Below are 20381 nucleotides of genomic sequence, written 5' to 3' on the forward strand. Positions count from 1 at the left end.
AAGGAAGCAACGTGTTCTTTTCCTCATTTCCGAAATTTGATAATGTTATTATTAGAGGCATTGATGTTCGGGTGCAATTCCCAAATAAAAGTTCCAATAGCAATTGTTGATCAGAACAAACAAAAAAATAACACCATTGTTCAAAAATATGATCGACAATAAGAGTGATCAAGCCTTATCTTCATCGTCTCGTAAAGATGAATTCTTTCATCATCAGACTTCGGAGAGTATGGAGGAAAATATAGATGATGATTTAGAAATGAGAGAAATTATGGAACATTTGAATGAAGAAGATTCGGACGAGTTGGAGTTTAATGAAAATGCCGAGAAATACAACCATCATGACGAAAATTATGATCATCAGTGTGATGGAGAAGAAGAGGAGCAACCACAAAATGGTGAATTAAGATTTGTTTGTGACACTACCATTCCAGGTACGTCAAAACCACGAAGAATTAATTTTTAATAATATTGATTTTCAAAAACTAAATTGTGGATTATTTATGATGATGGTCCTTCTTCAACTTTGATTCATAACTGATTATAGGAGTGGCCAAACACTTGAGAATGCTTGGAGTCGACACTTTGCATGACAACAATTACAGCCAAAATTACATTCTCTATCTGGCAAGAACTCAGAAAAGAATGATTCTAACCTTCAGTTTGAAAATGCAGAAAAAAATTCATCAAATTAGAAACAATCTTGCAAAAAAGAGAGAACGACTCGAAGAATTGAAAAAGCGATTGCAAACATTAATTGACCAGGAAGAACAACAAGTTCAAAATGGAAATTCTGTCTCAATTGTTGTTGACAAGAATTGTCTCACCTATGACAAGTGGAAAGATACACGTGAAAAATTGCAGACCCGAATTGAACAATATGAAATGGACTTAACAGATTCCCTGTTGAGTTATCATTATGATTATTACCTTTTACAAACCAAAGGAAGATATAATCAAATTTCAGAAGTGGTGAATCAATTCAAAATCAAATATATTCCTGAAAAGCTATTCACTCGTTGTGCATCATGCAGTGGAACACTCAGAAAAATTGAAAATAAGGAATCTGTAAAACATTTATTGGAACAAAATACGTATGATGACAATGATCATTATTCCATGTGCAATCGGTGTCACCAATTGTTTTGGGGAATTCACATTGAAAATCCAACCCAAAGAGAAGCTGTAGAAAAAGCCATTGCTTTTTGTAAGGAGTATTCATATCACGACGAAGAGGATGGAGTGACATCATCGGCAAGTAACAACAACGATGACAACAAGGTAATTGAAAAAGACAGCACAAGTACTGTCATGACATCTTCATCAGACCAAGCATCAACAACCACTGCATGAGTGATGAACCATTAAACCCGCAAATTGACCTCACTTGAAATTCATCTTCAAGGAACTTGGAACTTGTGCAAACATTCGGAGTTTTCATTGAAAAAATGTCTCCACAACAAGGACAACAATCCATTGTTTTTCTAAGCCAATCTCCTTCTTCAATGGGTAAGTCTATTGTACTATTGGAAAAGGTCACTTTGACAACAATGAACGATACCGTACCCGAATCAGATATTGATGAACAATTCAGCAAATGGCATGTCACTCAATTACCTCCTTTGAGCCGTTTAGACATTTTGCATGTTGTATCTTCCTCTAAGAATTCGTTCATTTGGGCAAGCGATGACAAGGTGTTCACCATCGGAAAGTCAAAAGATACAATCTTTGATGACAACATTCATGAAGAACTCATCCTCAATTGCAGAGAATGGAATTGGAGAGAAGCTGCCAAGCGTTTTCTCACCTTCCATCCCGAAATGAAGGACCTTGTTGGAGATTATCGAATGTTGGCGATCAAAAACATTTATGCTTCTTGCTATGCAGTTTTTGTTGATTTGGGAGACTCTGTCTTTTTGGCAAGTAATGAACATGATAGTACCATGTGGAAATTTGAAAAGAACGTCAAACTTTTTGTGACCTCTTCTTCGAGTAATCACGTGTTGGTGGTGTTTGGTAGGTTTTTTAATGTCTTTGCATGAATTTCCATTTCAACTCAAAATGTTCTTGCAGAGGACAATGAATTGATGAATATTGATAGTTTATTCTTTCAAATGCCATCTGCTCAGAGTAGTGAAATCGATGGTCCAATTGTATTAGCTGCTACATCTGGAAAATCTGACATTATATTCACAGAATCGAACAAGATGTTCGTTCGGGGTGACAACAAATTCAACGTCCAAAATGGAGTCAAATGCATCACTTCGTTTTGCTATGTGGAAACGCCTTTTGAAACTCTTTCAAAAGTGAAGGACGTGAAGTGTGGCATGTTTCACACAGCTGTCCTGTTAGAAAATCATGAAATTTATCTATGTGGAGACAATCGATCGGGACAAGTCACAGGACTTGTCAACAACAATATTGGAAATTCGAATGTTACCTCAAACTCTCTATTATTCACCAAATTGAATTTAAAGGATCATTGTCAAAACCAATCGATCCTCCCCGAGAGTCTCTATTGTTCTGCCAATTCCACTGGATTTCTTTCCAAATATTCATCTTCACTGTATGTGTTTGGAGAGGTGGTCAAACATCTCAATAAGAGCATGCCACTCGATTACAATTCATCAGCATTGGAATTCATTTTAGAATATACAGGACCTTCTCAATCGAATACGAATACTCATACGAATACTTTTACCACTCCATCCGTAAGGAACAATATTAACAACAAGCAAAATGATTGCCAATGGACCGATTTAGTACGTGTAGAACCTTTTGAAATGTTTCATCCTTCTACTGGTGAGTATCATATCACGGGAAGGAAAATTCCACTTGAACCTTTCGAATTCAATTCCGTGAGTTTTGGTTATGGACATTTCATGTGTTATCGAAAGAGAGAATTTAAGGCAAGTTTACAATATTTCAAGAAACGTCTCCAAACACTTGCGTTGATTCATTCTCAACATCGAGATGACCACAACAACTCTACAAGTTGTATGTTTCAGGATGTTGAAATAATTTCAAATGACTGCCAACAATTGTGAATTGAAAGCCATTGACCGGAGACAATCTTTTATTGACACACATGGTTGGAAGAAACATTCATACCTATTATCATCCATCTCTCTTTTCATTAAAACTACAATGATGCCATGAACTCTGGTTTGAGATATATCAATAGCGGGACGAAATATTCTTGTCTCCAGACAACTTCCCGTCAACTGGTCGAGTTGTGTGTTCAGCAACCTCATTGCCCATCAACTTGAGTGTCAGAAACCTCACTTCAGAGACAAAGCGAGAGAGAGATGGTATGCCTGAAATCTCCTTCAAATTTACGATTTTACTACTTCCATACTGCATTTCATCTCTACGTAGAGATGGCCAATAGTGAAAACTCCTGAATGCGTTCCCGTCCGAGAACATACTCGTGAATAGAATCAACATCTCTAAAAAAACACCCGGTTTCTGTTCAAGAGTGAGTTGCAAAAGAATCCTTACTGTTCATTGTTGTTGATCTCGACATTGACCTCCTACTATTACTACAGTTGTTGTTGTTGAATTACACCACTCTACACTTTCAACAACATGGGAAAACAAAAAGTTCATCCCCAAGATCATGACGAAGATGATCATCATCATCAACATGATCAACCCTTAGAATCTGTCTTGTCCTCGTCCTCACTCTTACCCTCCTCTCAGAACAAATCGAAAAAAGATCGTCCTCTGGTATTGAGCACCCTTCTCTCAGTTCGTCTCTTCTTGATTGTCGTTATTACTCTTCTCGTGGTGTTTACAGCTCTTTCTATTTGGCTCGCTGCTTATTTAGTGAATGAACAAACAGCACTCGAATCTTTGAATGTTCTCATTTCCAACATGAACCAAAAAGTTGAGTATTTCATTAATGGTGAATTGAAACCCATGATGTCTCTTGCGAAAGAATTGGCTGATGATTACAATTACAATTACATTGATGCCAATGATAACATTACCAATTACATGTTTGCCAAAATCAATACTTATAATTTGAGTATCATTACATTGTGTTTTGCAGAGCAAGGAAATGATCACTTGTATGGATATGGACGTGAGACTGATAATTCCTTGTATTATGTGAGAAAACGACAACAAGATTCCTTCTTATTGAAATTTCCAGTCGATAACGTCACAGGTGTCATTAATCCAACGTTCAACTTAAAAGTTCCCTATGCTGTTGGAAAAACCCTCTTTTATAGGGAATCAAAGGCCTATCTAAATCTATATCCCAATGGTTTCTTTGGAAGTGTTTCAAAATTACCAGCAGGTGGTCCTCAAACTTTCTATTTCAGTAGTTATGTCTATAATCGAACAAGTACCATGTCAAATTCAAACAAAACCTTTGCAGGAGTGGCAAAGATCAATCTCACGTTGGCAGCCATTGCTCAGTTTTTACAAACTCTCAAAGTATTGGAAAAGGGTTACATTATTCTCTCAGAATATGCCTCGGACTATATTCTTGGATCTTCCTTAAACATTCCAGAATTGGAATTTGTTCGAGTTGTGGCTACCAATGTCACCACCCGAAATGCAGGTGCAGTTTTTAAAAAGTTATTACAGGCATCGAATGCCACCACTCCAATTATTACAACCATTGAAGAACAAGGTCAACGCTACATTGTATCAAGTTCTCCCTATATTTTGAGTAATTTACAATGGAGAATGACTCTCGTTTTTGATGAAGCTGAAATTAAGAAGGGTATTATTACAAGTAGTTATGTGATCTTGGGAGTTTCATTGGGAGTTGGTTTGTGTGGAGTGGTAATGAGTATTGTATTGGGATGGATCATTACCAATCCATTTGTGAAATTGCAACAAGATTTTAAAAAGATTGAAGTCTTGGATTTGATGAATATCAAACCTCGAAGTTCCGTCTTTACAGAATCGAGAAGAATTTATTTGAGTTTGACTGAAACTGTTCAATGGTTGTCAGAATTTAGAGCTTTCTTACCTGATTATGTTCTCAATCAATTACAAGCAAGTTCTTCAGAGCAATTTTCAGAAGAAGAACCTACCAAAGAGGTTCCAACAAATGCTAGAACTGAAAAGGTCACCTCTCCTCAAGAAAGTATGTACTCTAAAAAAGAAGTTCCCTCAGAAAGGGAATCGAGTTTGAAAGGGGCTGAATCGAACTTGAGTTTTAAACGACCTCATGACAACAAACCTCAAGTCGATGTCAATCTTTTCAAATTGGGTTTGTCATTGAAACCATGTTGTGTGGTTCACATTCTTGTGAATTTTGGTGCCATGGCAGAGGGTAGAATCTCATCGGAGGACGTTGAAATCTTTCAAGGAATGATTTCAAAATTGATTTCTGGAATTTCGACTACCTGCAAAACCGTGAGAGGAGATTTACAAATCAAATTCTACAATGAATATCAAGTAGTATTTTCCGATAAGAATTGTACAGTGACTGCCTTAGAAACTTGCTTGAAATTATTGACACAATTATCCAGTCTCAATGATCAACTTGCTAAAACTCAACAAAGTTCCATTAGTGTCCATATAGGTCTTGCCAGTGGAGATGCCTTACAAGGAAATGTTGGTACCACTCAAATGAGACATTTCGTCACGGTTGGAAATGTCGTGAATCGAGCTAAAACCATGTCGCTAATAGGTCAAGAAAGAGGTTGTTCCGTAGTGATTGATAATGTTTCATTCCGTGCCAATAAGGATTCTTATGTGTGTAGACCTATTGATCGATATTGTGAAAACACAACCTCCAATCAACAAGACTCTTCTAGTATTTCAACGGTTTATGAGCTCATTAAGAAGAATGTCATTCATGGAGATGAATGGTTCTATGAACTCGAACAACAAAAAGAAAATTCCAAATTTGAAAAATATGGTGAAATGTTTACAAGACTCTTTGAAAAGAACCATGCGAATGGATCATTACAATTTTCAGAGGTGACCGAAGTGAGGGACTATTTGGCAGAAAATAATCATGATCGAGTGACAAGAAATCTCTTGCAGTTGGTAGAACAAGCATGTTATCAAAATAATGCGAGTGTATTGAGCTCGTATTATTGCAATGTAGGAAATGGTATTGTCAAGCAATAATTCAAGTTTTAGAATTTTTCCTCAATAAAAGATGTTTCAAGCAATCTTTATGAGTGTTAACTTGTACTTTCATGGTTTTCCAAAAAAAGGATAATTTAATTTAAATAAACAAAAAAAAATGGGCAACTCGATTAATTACAAACACTCTCAGAACAACATGTCGGAAGAGGAGTTGAGAAATTTTTATCAATTGAATACCAGATTAGATGTAAATCGTTCCTTGTTTTCAATGGGACACAATTCTAAAGGACAACTCGCTTTGGGAGAAGTGTCCAAGTGTAGAAATATTGCTCGTCCTTTTCCAGTGATCAACCCAAACGGATCGGACAATACATATGGTCAGTAAGTATTTAAATTACGTGTGCATTCAGACTGGTTTCTTGATCTTGGTTGAAATTTTTTACAAGATTGGGAACTGACGAAGCGTACACTGAAATAGTGGAATTGAAATTGGAACAGTACGGATTAATGACATGCTCTAAATCAATCATTACTTGCGTAGATGCTGGTGACTATTTCACATTTTTTGGAGTTTCAAATGCACTCCATGGTCATCAGCTGTACACCATTCTTAAGAGAGAGGATCATCCATTATGTGATGTGGTCATTGGATTTAATAATTAAAGAATGAAAAACCTAAACTTAAGGTTGAAAATTATGTGTAAAAAGTTTTGTATCTTTGAATGTTGGTATCAATATATATTCAATATTACATAATTTTCATTTCGGATCAAATCATAATATTCACACAATTCATAATGAATATTAATTAAATGATAGACATTGAACATTTAGATCTTCCATCTCATTATTTGTTCAAATAACTTTCAACCAATTTCAAACTCGTATTCCACAATTCGTCTTGTAATTGAATAGAATCTGCAGCTGGATTACAAGGTTTTTCTTTACAATCTGCATAATATGCTCCTCCACGTAATTTCTGTTGATCTTCCAAAGCACAATACAATGTGGTCTGTGCTCCATATACGGGCGTTTTTCCAAACAAGGTTCCCAACACCAATAACATGACATTCATCAACGTGCTGTAACGTCCAATATGAGAAGCAATGAGTCCAGGATGTAAACAAACTGCCACACATCTGTCTTGTTGAAGATCGTTGACACCATTCTTCAGCTCAGCAGCATCTTCTTTCAACAATCGATCCAACTTTTTTGTGAACAAGACATTGGCAAATTTCGATCTTCTATATAACACGTGTGGATGAGTGTTAGACCCTGTATTATTCAATACGTCTTCAACCTTGAACGAAGATGGCTTGTAACTTTCATGAGCCCGCGACGCAACCACGACGACTCTTCCCTTCGACTCTTTCAATTTATCCAACAACAATAAAGTCAATAAAAAGTGTCCCAAATGATTCACAGCAAATTGTTGTTCCACATGTTGTTTCGAGAGAGCATGAGGAACATTGGAAATTCCAGCGTTATTAATGAGCATGTCACATTTCGAAAATTTGTGATGAAATTCGTGAGCAAAATCTGAAACACTCTGTAAATCATTTAAATCCATTTTCATGACACAAATCTCTCCTTCACGATTCTTTTCATCGCTTTCACGATTCTTGACATTGGAAATAATTTGTTGTTTCGTTTCTTCTCCCTTCTTCACATCTCGAACCGCCAACACCACCGTTCCATTCTTTTCATAGAGACATCGTGCAGTTTCATAGCCAATTCCGCCAGGAGCCACACCTGTGATGACAATGACACGTTTTTGGAGATTGGTTCGATCCATGAGAGAACGATCGACCATGGGACCATTGCAATACGATCGGAAAGAAGGATAGGCGAGTGCTGAAGCAGTGCTGACACCAACGAGTAACAAACATGAAACGACTTTGGGAGAAGAGATGATCTTTTGAAACATTTTTTTTTTGTAATTTTTCACACACAGATTGGAAGAACAGTGAACACACAATATTCCACTAATCAAAACCTCATGCCATGACAGTTTTAATTTCAACATCCACATAATGAGGAGATTGTATGATTTTGAGAATAAACAAATTCAAATAAGCCTCTTCTTGTGCAATTTCATTCAACTTGTCCATCAATTTCAATTCATTTTCGATCAATTCCTTAAACGTAGGTTCATGCTGTTTTTTCTGTTCGAGTAGTTTTTCAATATTCCATAACCACTTTCGAACTAAATGTTCTTCCAAATCTTGTTCTTGAATGAGTCTCAATGGATCTTGAACATCTTCTCCAAATACTTTTTCCGTTTCAAATTCTGGATTAATCAAGGAAGACTTTAAAAAGTAAAAAGGTTCCACGCTCCAATGCTGTTCTGTCAATTTTTTAAATTTCGAGCATTCCCATTGTGACAGTAAAATGTAATACACTGCAAGTGTGAGTAAGGAAGCGCTCTCCATGGCTTGATTACTGATAGCAATGTACTTGTTGACCAAAGATCGAATGTAAAATCTTCTTCGAATTTTCAAGGAATTGTTGTAATTCTGGACGGCGTCAAATAATTGACCTCTTCCAGTACACATGGCTCCGAGTCGACAATAAAACTCATCCATATCAAAATATTGTTGCAATTCGAGATGTGATCGATCAAATGTCGATTGAGTGTTCACAAATTGAATGGCTTTGATCACAAATTTTTCCATATCGTTCGAATGTCCATACTTGTAATTGACCAAAGATTCCATACAATTCACTCGAGTATGTAAAATGCATTTTGCAATCGTTGCCATGTCACATCGAACCGTTTTTGAATTCATCCATTCATCTATATTTTCGACGTGACAAAATTTTGAAAGGCATTCTTGCATGGGTTTTACAAATTTGGTTTCCATATCGGATGTACCACTTCCTGCTTGATTATTTAAAGTGTCAACCATGCCATAAATGAGACATTCCAGCAACAGAGCAAGATCTTGATCGGAGAGAATTCCATTCGCTTGTTGTTTCTTTTCATTTAACAATGTCATACATCGATTCAAACAAATCGAGGATTTCGTTTCTTCCCAAATAAAGTAACATAATTCTCCGAGGTTAAAATAGACATGAATCATGGCATTTCGAACATGTTCCAATAACTCGTGTTGCAATTTTTCTTCAAATCGATGACTTTGCAATACATTATACAGTAACACACAAACATCCATCAAGTACACGTCTGTTCGGGAAACGAGTAAATATTGCAACGATCGTCTTGGTCCAATCTTTTCACGTCTCTCTTTGGCTACATCCATTCTCAATTTCAACAAGGCATTGAATTTAATAATTTCTAACGCCAACATTTCAAGACATTCCAATTCGGAGTTTGTTTGTGTGGTCCACATGTCCAATGGATCTTGTTGAATTTCATGTGAAATTTGTTTGATTTCACTTGCTGATTCGTGAATGACATGCTTTTCAAGAATTAAGAATTTCGAAGCCAATCGACAATAATATGGATTTTCCAGATGAGGAAACAAGGGTGTATAATGTTCCGACTGGCTGTTATCATCACCATGGTTGTCATTTTTAAGTGGTAATAATGATATATCTGATGATGAAGGTCTTGTTTTACCACTACTACTACCTGATGTCAAATGATGATCCAATTGGAACTGATTAAAATCTTCAGAAGATTGGTGATCATCCTTTCGTTCGTCATTATCATTCGTGGATGTAGAGGATGATGAAAGATTTTGATTTTCGGGAGCAGTTGGTAGCATGTCGTTGATCTGTTTTTTGCTTCCCTTTGTTTTCTTCTGCTTTGTTGAGTTGGTGGAATTGGTTAGATTTTGTGGATCGAGTGTATGAATTTGGTTGGCTGGACACTCGAGTGTGGTGGTGGACTGTGGATGGTGACCCTGATGTTGGAGGGTGTTTTCATCCGAGGAGTTGCTGTCTGTTGCGGGAGGATTCGAGTTCATCATTTTTGTAAAACGAAAAATAGTTATAAATTTTTGGTTGTCTGACACGGGAGGTTCATGAATTGATTTTACAGATAATCAGGTATCAATTAAGGAACCAATGATTAGACCAGGTTGTTTTTTTCTTAACTATAATTTGTTTTTTTCTTAACTATGATTATCATAGAGAAGAAACTACAATTTGAAAATGCCCAGTTCATAAGGAAGTGTCATGAAGAATAGATGAATTCTTGCAAGTCGAACGAGGATGAATAAACACAAGTCCATGTTATAGAATTGGAAATATGAGGATGTGACATGTTGGTATTTTGAGTATTCTGCTTTTTGATGTTTTTCAATTCACAAATCTTTTAAATGGCAAATTAAAAAAATGAAGCGATTGAGAAAAGGTCAACATCCGTTGGGCACCACCACGAAAGAGGATTCCGATGATGAGTATGGTGGAGTTTTTGCAAGAAATAATAATAATACTAATAATACTGTGAACAGTACAACAACGAAATTAATTCCATCATCAGTGTTGCAGAAAAACAAACCAACCTCTTCATCAGCAGCGATGAATCATTTAAACAACCAAAATGTAAAAACAGGATCATTACAACAAAAACTAATGGCACCCTCAAAAAAGTATGAAAGTACATCATCGGAGGAATCTGATTCTTCAGAAAATGATGACAGCGATATGGAAGATCGCAGAGCAAGACTTCGGGCTCGACTCCTTCAAAAGCAAAAGGAGGAAGAAAATATTGGTAATAACAACGGAACATTGAACACTTTGGATGCCATGTTGCTTTCTGGAGCATCAGGTATAAAAATTGAAAATTCTAAACAAACACAAATTGAACCTGTAGGAAACTTTATTCGACCTCCACAACAAGAAAGTAGTGAGGATGAAGATTTGGATTCTCTTGCAAGAGGAAAACGAGTGAAACCCAATGAATTCTCAAACATTGAACCTAACAGAGAGAACGCAGAAGCTAATCGATCATTACCTGCGGTCAAGCAAGAAAAAATCGAAACTTCTCCTTCAACAGGTTTTTCCGCAAATAATAGAGCAAGTGCATTTACATCAGTGAAAAGAGAGTCAAGTAGCAGTGATGAAAGCTCCAGCAGCGAAGAGGAGGATATAAGACCTGTATTCATTTCAAAAAATCAAAGAAGTACTATTAAAACTGAAGAGCAATTGGAAGAGGAGGAAAATCGACGACTAGAGCTTGAACGAAAGAAACAAGAACAAAAACGAGAAACAAGTGTTAAAATGTTGGAAAAAGTTTTACAAGATGAGGAGTTAAGCAAACGAAAAGTTGTCAAAGCTGACGAAGAATTACTCAGTATTGACGATTCTGATACGTTAGATCCAGAAGCAGAATTAATGGCATGGCTTGACAGAGAATTCAATAGAATGAACATTATGAAATCTCTTCGAGAAGAGGAGCAAAAAGAAGCTCAAAGAAAAGAAGAACAATCTTCCCTAAAAGAACATGCAAGAAAACAAGAGGATGAGGAAAAGAAGAAGATGCGATTTGGTCAACGATACTACCATAAGGGTGCCTTTTTTATGGATAATGAAGAGATTGCTCAAAAAGCTGAGGCTGTTTATATGGAACCTGTGGGACGAGATATGGTTGATTATGAGTCCATGCCAAAGTTTTACCAACGAAAAAATCCGGGTAAAGCTCGACAATCCAAGTATACTCATCTCAAAGACCAGGATACAACAGATTGGACGTCTCCCTGGTATCAGAAAGATCAAAAGTCAAAAAGGTGATCCAATCACATCCATTACTTCCGTTCATTGCTTGGTAGTAACTATTGGAGTTACCAATAAGCGTTTGGAATGAGGTCAAACCAAAAGAATCAGGGTTTGTCACTTGAGGCACTCAGATTATTGTTCTTCAGGTAATTGGTTGGATCCAGGTACTCTATGTGAAGAAGTAGACGTGTTTGAATTTTCCTCTCTAGCTGTCAATTGTTGGGTGAAGTTTTGGTATTGTTGTTGCGTCATGATTGGAAGGCCTGAAACAGCAGTACCTAATGAGGATTGAGAAAGCTGATGAACATAGGTCGAGTACTCTTCCTGAAATTGTTGTGTTGACAGAGTGATCGCCAAGTTGTGCATGAGTATTTGTAAAATTTCCTTTTCTTGAGGAGATAACATTTCGCCCAGCTCCTCAACGTTATATCTTTCAGGTTCGAATAAAGCTCCAAGAAACGCATAAATATTTCCAAAGTTTGGCTTATTCGAAGGTATTGTTAAATTATCATGAACGTGAATACTATTGGATGGTTCGGAATTTTGCTCAACGTGTTCAAGTAAATGTTCCATCGTTTCACATGAATCTCCTCTCTCCTTGATATTTTTCAAAACTGCCTCGAACAGTGACTGGTTTTCCTCACAATTTTTCATTAATTCTACTTCTTCATCCAACGCTCGAGTTTGAGCTTCCAAATCCAACAAATCGCATTGTTGACCATATGGTGTATTGATGAGCGTCATCTTGTCAAATTTTGTCGTTTCAGAAGTGGTTGACGATATTCCTAATAAATTAGTCCTTTCTTTGTTTGCCATTTGCAATGTTTCTTTTTGCCATTGTTTGACACTTTCGGGATTGGTTAAAAACGCACTTGCAAGTGCTTCGGGTGTTGACAATAACGATCCCCGATCTGTCAATGACTTGTTCCGATCCACATCATCGTCATCAAAATCCTCCATGACATCATTCATGACGCTCTTATTCTTTTTGAAAAATTCCTTTGCATATTCTCTAATATCCTCTTTTTCTCGATTCGGAATTAAATTTTGAATTTTATTCCAATCCGTTCCATATCGTTGCAAGCCTTGTAAAAATTGATCATGTTCCTGCAGCGTCCACGATGTTTGTTGTCGTAAAGAAGTCGAACGAGTATTTTCTGATGATTGCATTTTTTTAAATTAATTTTAAAATAATTTTCGAAAATTATTTTAAAATTAATTTTTCAATATTCAGTTAGTATTGCAAGGGCCATTATATTAAGCAAATAAGAAACGCCGAACAAATTGGTTTTATTCATTGACTACAGTTCCTCGTTCCACACTTCTTCACTCATCAATTTTCCATAAAAGTTCACACACCATTTTCATCATCCACTCGACAATTCTGTTTTAATTTTTCAAAATTGCACCAGACACACACCACTACCTCAGAACTCGTCATCCAGTGGGTGCTTCCAAGCCACGTTCTTCCCATCGTTTTTGTGATTTTTCCAAATTTGATCTTCCATCTGAATTTCCATAAATTTCGTCATCCTTTAACACATTCACTTTCAACAACTCAAAAAAACAAATTCAAATCAAATCAACACACCAATGCAATCCCTCAAATTGACCCTTCTCGCAACAGTCGTCGTTGTTCTTGCTACTTCGTTCTGTCTCGTTCATGCTCAAACAAGTTCAGCCTATAATGGAGCTTATGGTTATCAAGGTGGTGCCGGACAGAATTATGGAGTTCAAGGAGGAAATTATAATTCCTATGCTCAGAATACTCAAGCATATAGTAACCAAGTGAGTGCAGTGAATTATCAACCTTATGCTTCGTATGGTGCTAATTATGTTGGACCTTCTGCTTATGGTTCTAATTATGGAGCAAATTATTACATGCCATTGTATGGTGGATATGGAGCAATGCCTTTCTATGGAGGTTATGGAGCCATGCCTTTCTATGGTGGATATGGTGGTTATCGGTGGTATTAAAAAACAGAGAATTGAGAGTGTGTGAAATTGACATTTCGTCTCAAGAGTGATGATGATAATTTTTTAAATAAAAATCAAGAAATTGTGAAATGAATCAAATTTATCAACATGTCACAAAATGGAATAGGCCAGCAATAGGCGTCACGAATATTATACTACTACTACTACTACTACTCATAAACTTGTGCAAACATGGTAGAGGAACGACCAAATATTTCAGGACTGTACATTTCTTCTGCCTTTGTAGGTGGAATGACAAAGCTTCCAATACTTGTTGCACGTGCAATGTAATTGAATGAATGACTTCCTTCCCAAACTAAACTAGAGAATGCTTCCACACGTTCATCTCTAATGTTTTGATGTTCATACCATGGCCAATTCCACCAACATGAACTTGTACGTTGTTGAGCAGCTTGTGGAGCTCCCTTCAATTCAGGATTAAGTGCTTCCAAACCACCTGGTAAAAAGTCTACCAATGCAACATGATAACGTCTTGAAGTGGTGGTGAAATTAATCTTGACACGAATCATTTCTCCAGCTTTGAATTTCCAACAATTCTGCTCCTTATCGAATTGTGCATGAGATGGATTGGTGACACCTTCATAGGTTCTTTGAATTTGGAATCCATAATCCAATGGTGGTAATAATAAATTCTTTGGTGCATAATCCATTGCAAGTCGATAGTAAAGTCTTCCAGGTCCTTCTTTGGAGATCACAAGAGTCTTGGATGCATCTTCATCTAATTGTTTCATTGGGATGGTCAACATGTTTTCATCCTTATTGCGTCCATGGAATTGTTGTTCACCACAAAAATCATCTCCCAACCACATTTTCACAACAAATTGTGGAGTGACACCTTCAAAAACATGGAAATACGTATTGAGGGCAAGTAAGATGAATACATTTTCTTGAGTGTTGCCCCATCGTCCTTTCTTTTTATGAGCCAACAAACCTTTCACAACTTTGGCAATCAAATCATTCTTTGGAGCAATGGTAATGAGTGCCTCCAAGCAAATACCATCCACTTTTCTGTCGCTGTGAAGCATGATTTGTTTGGCAGTAACATCATCTCCATACTTGGTCACAAAGTTGGCAGTTTGTGGAGTCTCATTTACTCTCATGAGCATGTAGTTCAAAATCTCAGAAACTGTTGAAGTGATGTTTGAACGATTTCCCAAGAAGATGGTATTGGCAATCCATGCTAAACAATCTAGTGGAATTGCACCAACGCCACCACATTCCTTGTATAAAGTTTCAGCTAATTGAGCTGCATTGGAGTTGCCTAAAAGTCCTAAAACATAATAGGCATATGCACGAATACTCCTCTTAGACTCTTCTGAATAATAATGATAAAAGTAATTGTGAATGTTTGTGAGAACATTGACAAGCTTGGAGACACATGTTTCATTCAATGTGAAACCTGCTTTCTTGGCTCTAGCAAATGCATGACCAACGTGACAAGAAAGATATGGACTCGTTTCACAACCATTGGAATAAGTCCACCAACCGTAACCTCCATTTGGATGCTGTCTTCCGTATAGAATGGACAACATGTTTTCAAGTTTCTTTAGCAATGTGCTCTCGCTTGGCATATCCTTGACTTTAAAAGCATAAAGAACGTCTTTCAAGGCAACAATGGACAGCACTCTACTTGACAATTGCTCAGTACAGTCAAATGGATAGTTGTACAAATAGAGGAATGAATCAGTGAGAGAAGCAAGAGCTGTACTACTTGTAGTAATTTGCAATCCACCAAATTGTGTGTAGACATTTCCTGGCGTTTTGACAGGTTGAAACACGTTGCAAGTGTCATCCATTTCGCCATACACTGCAAAGGCCTCAGTAGTTGCTGGTGTGAAAACTCGAACCTCCTTCTCAACTGCATCAGAGAAGTTAATGAAAGAGTCGCTCACAGAGACACCCACTTGGAATTTAGCAACACCTACTTGGATGGCTTGCATTGGGAATCTAATTTCTGCTCTCTGCAATGCTGGAATGAGGACTTTCAAACCTCTCTTTGAAGTGTCCAACAATTCTAAACCTGTATACGCGATAGCAATATGAACACTCAAATTAGCCATTGTTTGATTTTGCAAAACACATGTAAATTCCGCACGGTCACCAAAATTCAAAAATCGTGGAAGAGATGGCCGAATTGCTAGAGGTAGTTGTGCCACAATAGAACTCTCTGCCAAACCAAACAGGTCTTCTCTTTGAACTGCAACAGCAGTCACTCGATATCTTGTCAAGTTGTCTGGCAGTGTGAAATTCACTCGAGCTCTACCCTCAGAGTCAGTCATGCTGACTGGACTGAACACGGCAACAGGATTAAAGTTCTTTCTAAGAGCTATGGTTGGTTTTTGGGGTTTTCGAGGAGCCTCACCACCTTCTTCTTCACACTCCTTACATTTTTCATCGCTTTTGCTCCTACAGCAACATTTTTGGATGGAATTTGTTCGGGAGTTACAAGACATGCAAGCACATTCCATACATCCACCAAAACTATCATTGTCATAGTCATCACAACAATTTTCATCCTCGCCCTCACATTCAGAAGAATCACTTGATGCCTCTACATAAATTTCATCCAAATTGGTCTTCACGAATAAATGATCTCTCAACGAAAATTCGTGTAAGCTTACACTGTTATTATTAATGAAGGAGGAAATCGGATTACTAATGCGATATCCAGTCAATGCTAGCACTGCTTCATCAACAGCTACGACACACACCTCAGAATTTGGTTGAGGGGTCTTTGTCATTTCATCTCTAACAATCACATCAATAAATGTTGAGACTCCAGGAGTCACAAATTGCTTTTCTGGCACAGCTTCAACAGTTAACAAGTGTTGACGGCGTGAAACGTTCAATTGGCAATCACCTCGTGCATAAGCAGGTAGGTTAGGAATTGAGGTAATGACATTTCCAAGAGAGTCTGTTCTCGATTCGCTTCCTTGCAATGAAACAGTGACCTTTACATTGGGAATGTATTCCTTCTTGATAGGAACTATGAATTCAAGAGATCCAACGTTTGGATCAATGGTAATTGGATAAGTTTCTGTTACAGAGTTCAAGCAAAGTGTGACAAGTCCAGTGGCAACTGAATCGAATGGAGATTGAATGATAATCTTAGCTTCCTCATTGACTTGATATTCTGTCTTGTCAGGAACCATGAGAACATTCTGTCGTACAAGGCGACTTCCCACTACGTCTTTCTTACTCTTTGACCCCCCAGTAATGTAAAGCGATCCAGCGCAAGTATTTGTCAAGTGAGTCTCAGGGTCCTTGATGCTTACATTAAACACATAAATTCCGCTCTTATCAAAGCTAACAGGATACTTGATTGGCTCCTTTTGTGATTTGATAGTGGTTTTCAAAGCTTCAACGTCTTCCTGTACAATAGAGTAGCCCTTTTTCTTCTCGACCTTGGTCTTAACTACAAGCTCCATGTCAACGTTTTCCACAGTATTACCTTCAATGTCGCAACATACAAGGCAAAGGTTCACAGGAACTTTTGGCTTGGTGAACATCTTTTCCAACTTCAAGCCGCAATACAATCTACATGGATGAACCAAAAACGATGATGTGCTCGACATGGTTTGACGATTAATATCTTGTACTGTAGACTCGACAGTGATGTTAACTGGACACTTTTTGAGCCTCTCGCTTTCCTTAAAAGAAATAGCCAATTCATGTTGGCCCTCCCCATCGATGATGCCTTCGAATTTAGCTGGTGGTGGAGCAAAGAAGTCATTGCTGCTGTAACCATAATAACTATAGAAGGGGTTGTTAATCGTTGTACCAAAGGAATAATCAGAGAAATTAGGTGGAGAGTAGTGTGCTTCAGATTGCTTGACAATATATTGGCACTTGGATCCGGATAAAGAACCTCCTGAATAATATTCAGCCTTTGTCTTGCAAATAGTGACACCATTTACCACATATCTCAATTGAGGAATGGACGAAGAGACTGTAAACTCCGGGGTTCTAAATTCTTCAACTTTAAATGTTGTGGTCATATTGAGACCGTTCACTGTCAATATATGAGTACCAAGGTTGACATTATCTGGAATCTTAAATTTCAAATCAAATGAACCACTCTCTGAAATGTTTAAAGTGCCTTCATGGTACTTGGCACCTCGAGAATCAGTCACTACATATGTATAAGCGCCCTTGCTTGGAAGATGCACTTTGTAGCGTTGACCATATTGCTCAATCTTAATATCACGAGCATATCCCTTAATGAAAATCTCCTCATTGGGCTTGTAGAGACCTCTATCATTGAACATGTTGTATGCCAACCAACCATTTTTCTTATAACACCTCAAATACAAATCTGGCACAAAACAACAATCATTACCCAGATTTGCAACCATTGTTACTGCCCCGTCATAGCTCTTGTGTGAAATAGTAGCTACACCTGTAGTGCTACTTGGTTTAACATCGGTTGATACCTTGGTCTGTCTGAAAGTGATACCCTCTTTCAAAATAGAACCATCACTCAACGAGTTTGCCCAGCAATAAATAGTACCATCTGCTGAGTCATAGAATCCATCAAGAGCAATCTTAGTGACTTGATTCCATGAAACATACACGGGTCTGTATCTCCAGTCTCCTTTCCAAGAGCTTTTATCAGGTTCAACAACTACCAACAATTGTCCAAGATTTTCCTTTGGATATTGCAAATAGAGGGATAAATCAATTTCAGTAACGGTTGGTTCGTCTTGTTTTCCGTTGGTGTTAATGATGGAATCCATAACTTTCTTTCCAGGGAACGTCTTGACAGAATTTGAATATTTGTCGACATAGAACAAGTTGCTGTTATAATTGGAAGGCGTCACTTGATATACTTGCACATGAATAGCAGCAAGATTCACAGAGAATACTGAATACACAGGTTTTGTGTTCACAGTAGGATCCAAAACAATAAGACCGGTCTGGAAGGCATTTAAGCTCTGAGCGGCAGATCCAACATTGAATTTAAAGGTTCTATTACCTTGCAATTTCTGGCCGTAAACATCACGAATATTTTCACTCAACTCGATCACATATTCAGTTCTTCCCATGATCTTTCCACGCACAAACAAGCTTGTTGACGAGGGTTGAAGCTCAAATCTTTCAATACTGGGCGTCACTTTAACGTGAGCTTCTTGGAGCTCTTCACAATCAATTCCATTTGAGAATACGAGATGGAAGGCCTCTAAGGGCTTTGTTCCACCGTAGGTATTATTGACAGTGAAGCTCGGATAATTGCTCACTGAGAAACTAATATCAGCCTCTGTTGGAAGATTACCTTCCGATGAGGTGGCTCCAGCTCTCAACACAACTTGTACGCTCTCAGAAAGCTCCACTCTCTTTGATTTGACGTCAATCATGAACCACAAGTGTCGATTTGGAGGGGCATTACTCAACTTGTTGGTCACTGCATAATAAATTGAAGAGTTTCGTTTCAGCATATTGTACTCATTGAGCAAGTTTTCAATGAATTTTTTCACTTGCTCATTCTGGTCTGAACGTCCATCATTAAGCACTAATTGAGTATTATAACCACTATTCACTGCAATGTGTTTCATTAAAACAGCAGGGTCAATCTCTTGATCAAACTCCATATAGAAAACTGGAAATTCATTCAGAGGAGCAACGGTTGAATGTGGAAGTTTGTTCAACATGTTCAATCTTGGTGTCTCGAATGCAAAAACAACATCCTTTTCCAATATGCCACCAGTGGCTGACTTGGCCTTGTGAGCCTTAATAGTGACCGTGTATCGTGTGGACATGTCAAATCGATACAATGGTTCAAACAAGACAGTTTTCGTGCCAATCCACTTGAATCGACCACCATTCTTTGGCATTGGACTAATTTCAATAAATTCCAAAACATTGACACTCTCCACATTCTCCACGCTCGACAACTCAATCATGGGCTGTGAGAAGGTAATGCTAATGTGAGGAACAGATCGATCGACTTTCCCCTCAGGTAAATATCTCAATACACGGAGAGAGGATCCATTCAAGGCTTCCTCTTCCTGTTTCAATTGTTCAGGTTTTTCCAAGGTTTGTTCAGGAGGAAAAGTTTGTTGAATGGTCTCAGCAGTACGTGGAGGCTTGAGTGATTTCTCTCTCATGAAAAAGTCTTGATTCTCCTCATCAACAGGCCTTTCAATGGGAGGTAAACGTTGAAGTAGATCATTGGTTTCTTGTGGAGAGAGGGATTCTTGTGTTGTTGCTGTTCCGGTCGTTGATGATGACGAAGGCTTTTTGGATGAAGACTCAGCTCCCAACAACAACAAGGAAGAAACATCAGTGGGAGTGGGCTCACGTAACTCGACGATCAATCCTCGATGGCTGCCATTCGATGAACCGGTATCTTGATCATCCGAGTAGTAATCATCATCATGATAATATGGCTCTTCTTCTTCGTAATCAATTTCGTCCATCATTGTTGAAATTATTTAAACTGTTGATGAATAATAAATAATAATTGTGTTTCTATCTTTCTTTTTGGACACACGGAGAGACGGATGTCAACGGATTGTTTTTTTGATTTGAGTTGAGGAATGAGTATCTCACACAGCAGAAGATCAATGAACTTGGAGCATGTAATTCCTTTTCATTACAAAAACACGACCAATACATGTGGTTCATGAAACAGTTTGATT

At 37.7% G+C, this 20381-nt stretch overlaps 10 protein-coding genes across 10 annotated transcripts; 6 read left to right on the forward strand and 4 right to left on the reverse strand.

Annotated features, from left to right (window-relative positions):
* Positions 1–148: 148 nt before the first annotated feature.
* C9374_003966 (uncharacterized protein) lies at positions 149–1353 on the forward strand (the record flags this gene model as incomplete). The annotated part of the gene is made up of 2 exons (XM_044693552.1): positions 149–434; positions 548–1353. The coding sequence occupies 2 exons, from the start codon at positions 149–151 to the stop codon at positions 1351–1353; spliced, it is 1092 nt and encodes a 363-aa protein (XP_044556096.1).
* A 95-nt stretch (positions 1354–1448) lies between these two features.
* On the forward strand, positions 1449–3047 carry C9374_003967 (uncharacterized protein; the record flags this gene model as incomplete). Its single annotated transcript, XM_044693553.1, has 3 exons — positions 1449–1509; positions 1576–2016; positions 2074–3047. 3 exons carry the CDS (start codon positions 1449–1451, stop codon positions 3045–3047), a joined length of 1476 nt encoding a protein of 491 aa, XP_044556097.1.
* A 541-nt stretch (positions 3048–3588) lies between these two features.
* On the forward strand, positions 3589–6099 carry C9374_003968 (uncharacterized protein; the record flags this gene model as incomplete). The annotated part of the gene is made up of 1 exon (XM_044693554.1): positions 3589–6099. The coding sequence occupies one exon, from the start codon at positions 3589–3591 to the stop codon at positions 6097–6099; it is 2511 nt and encodes an 836-aa protein (XP_044556098.1).
* Positions 6100–6217: 118 nt separating this feature from the next.
* C9374_003969 (uncharacterized protein) lies at positions 6218–6723 on the forward strand (the record flags this gene model as incomplete). The annotated part of the gene is made up of 2 exons (XM_044693555.1): positions 6218–6441; positions 6507–6723. 2 exons carry the CDS (start codon positions 6218–6220, stop codon positions 6721–6723), a joined length of 441 nt encoding a protein of 146 aa, XP_044556099.1.
* Positions 6724–6907: 184 nt separating this feature from the next.
* C9374_003970 (uncharacterized protein) lies at positions 6908–7987 on the reverse strand (the record flags this gene model as incomplete). Its single annotated transcript, XM_044693557.1, has 1 exon — positions 6908–7987. The coding sequence occupies one exon, from the start codon at positions 7985–7987 to the stop codon at positions 6908–6910; it is 1080 nt and encodes a 359-aa protein (XP_044556100.1).
* A 70-nt stretch (positions 7988–8057) lies between these two features.
* C9374_003971 (uncharacterized protein) lies at positions 8058–9995 on the reverse strand (the record flags this gene model as incomplete). Its single annotated transcript, XM_044693558.1, has 1 exon — positions 8058–9995. One exon carries the CDS (start codon positions 9993–9995, stop codon positions 8058–8060), a length of 1938 nt encoding a protein of 645 aa, XP_044556101.1.
* Positions 9996–10362: 367 nt separating this feature from the next.
* C9374_003972 (uncharacterized protein) lies at positions 10363–11760 on the forward strand (the record flags this gene model as incomplete). The annotated part of the gene is made up of 1 exon (XM_044693559.1): positions 10363–11760. One exon carries the CDS (start codon positions 10363–10365, stop codon positions 11758–11760), a length of 1398 nt encoding a protein of 465 aa, XP_044556102.1.
* Positions 11761–11877: 117 nt separating this feature from the next.
* C9374_003973 (uncharacterized protein) lies at positions 11878–12915 on the reverse strand (the record flags this gene model as incomplete). The annotated part of the gene is made up of 1 exon (XM_044693560.1): positions 11878–12915. One exon carries the CDS (start codon positions 12913–12915, stop codon positions 11878–11880), a length of 1038 nt encoding a protein of 345 aa, XP_044556103.1.
* Positions 12916–13338: 423 nt separating this feature from the next.
* C9374_003974 (uncharacterized protein) lies at positions 13339–13722 on the forward strand (the record flags this gene model as incomplete). The annotated part of the gene is made up of 1 exon (XM_044693561.1): positions 13339–13722. One exon carries the CDS (start codon positions 13339–13341, stop codon positions 13720–13722), a length of 384 nt encoding a protein of 127 aa, XP_044556104.1.
* A 170-nt stretch (positions 13723–13892) lies between these two features.
* C9374_003975 (uncharacterized protein) lies at positions 13893–20162 on the reverse strand (the record flags this gene model as incomplete). Its single annotated transcript, XM_044693562.1, has 1 exon — positions 13893–20162. The coding sequence occupies one exon, from the start codon at positions 20160–20162 to the stop codon at positions 13893–13895; it is 6270 nt and encodes a 2089-aa protein (XP_044556105.1).
* Positions 20163–20381: the final 219 nt, after the last annotated feature.

This window comes from Naegleria lovaniensis (genome assembly GCF_003324165.1).
Source record: "Naegleria lovaniensis strain ATCC 30569 chromosome Unknown tig001, whole genome shotgun sequence".
Classification (NCBI taxonomy): domain Eukaryota; phylum Heterolobosea; class Eutetramitea; order Acrasida; family Naegleriidae; genus Naegleria; species Naegleria lovaniensis.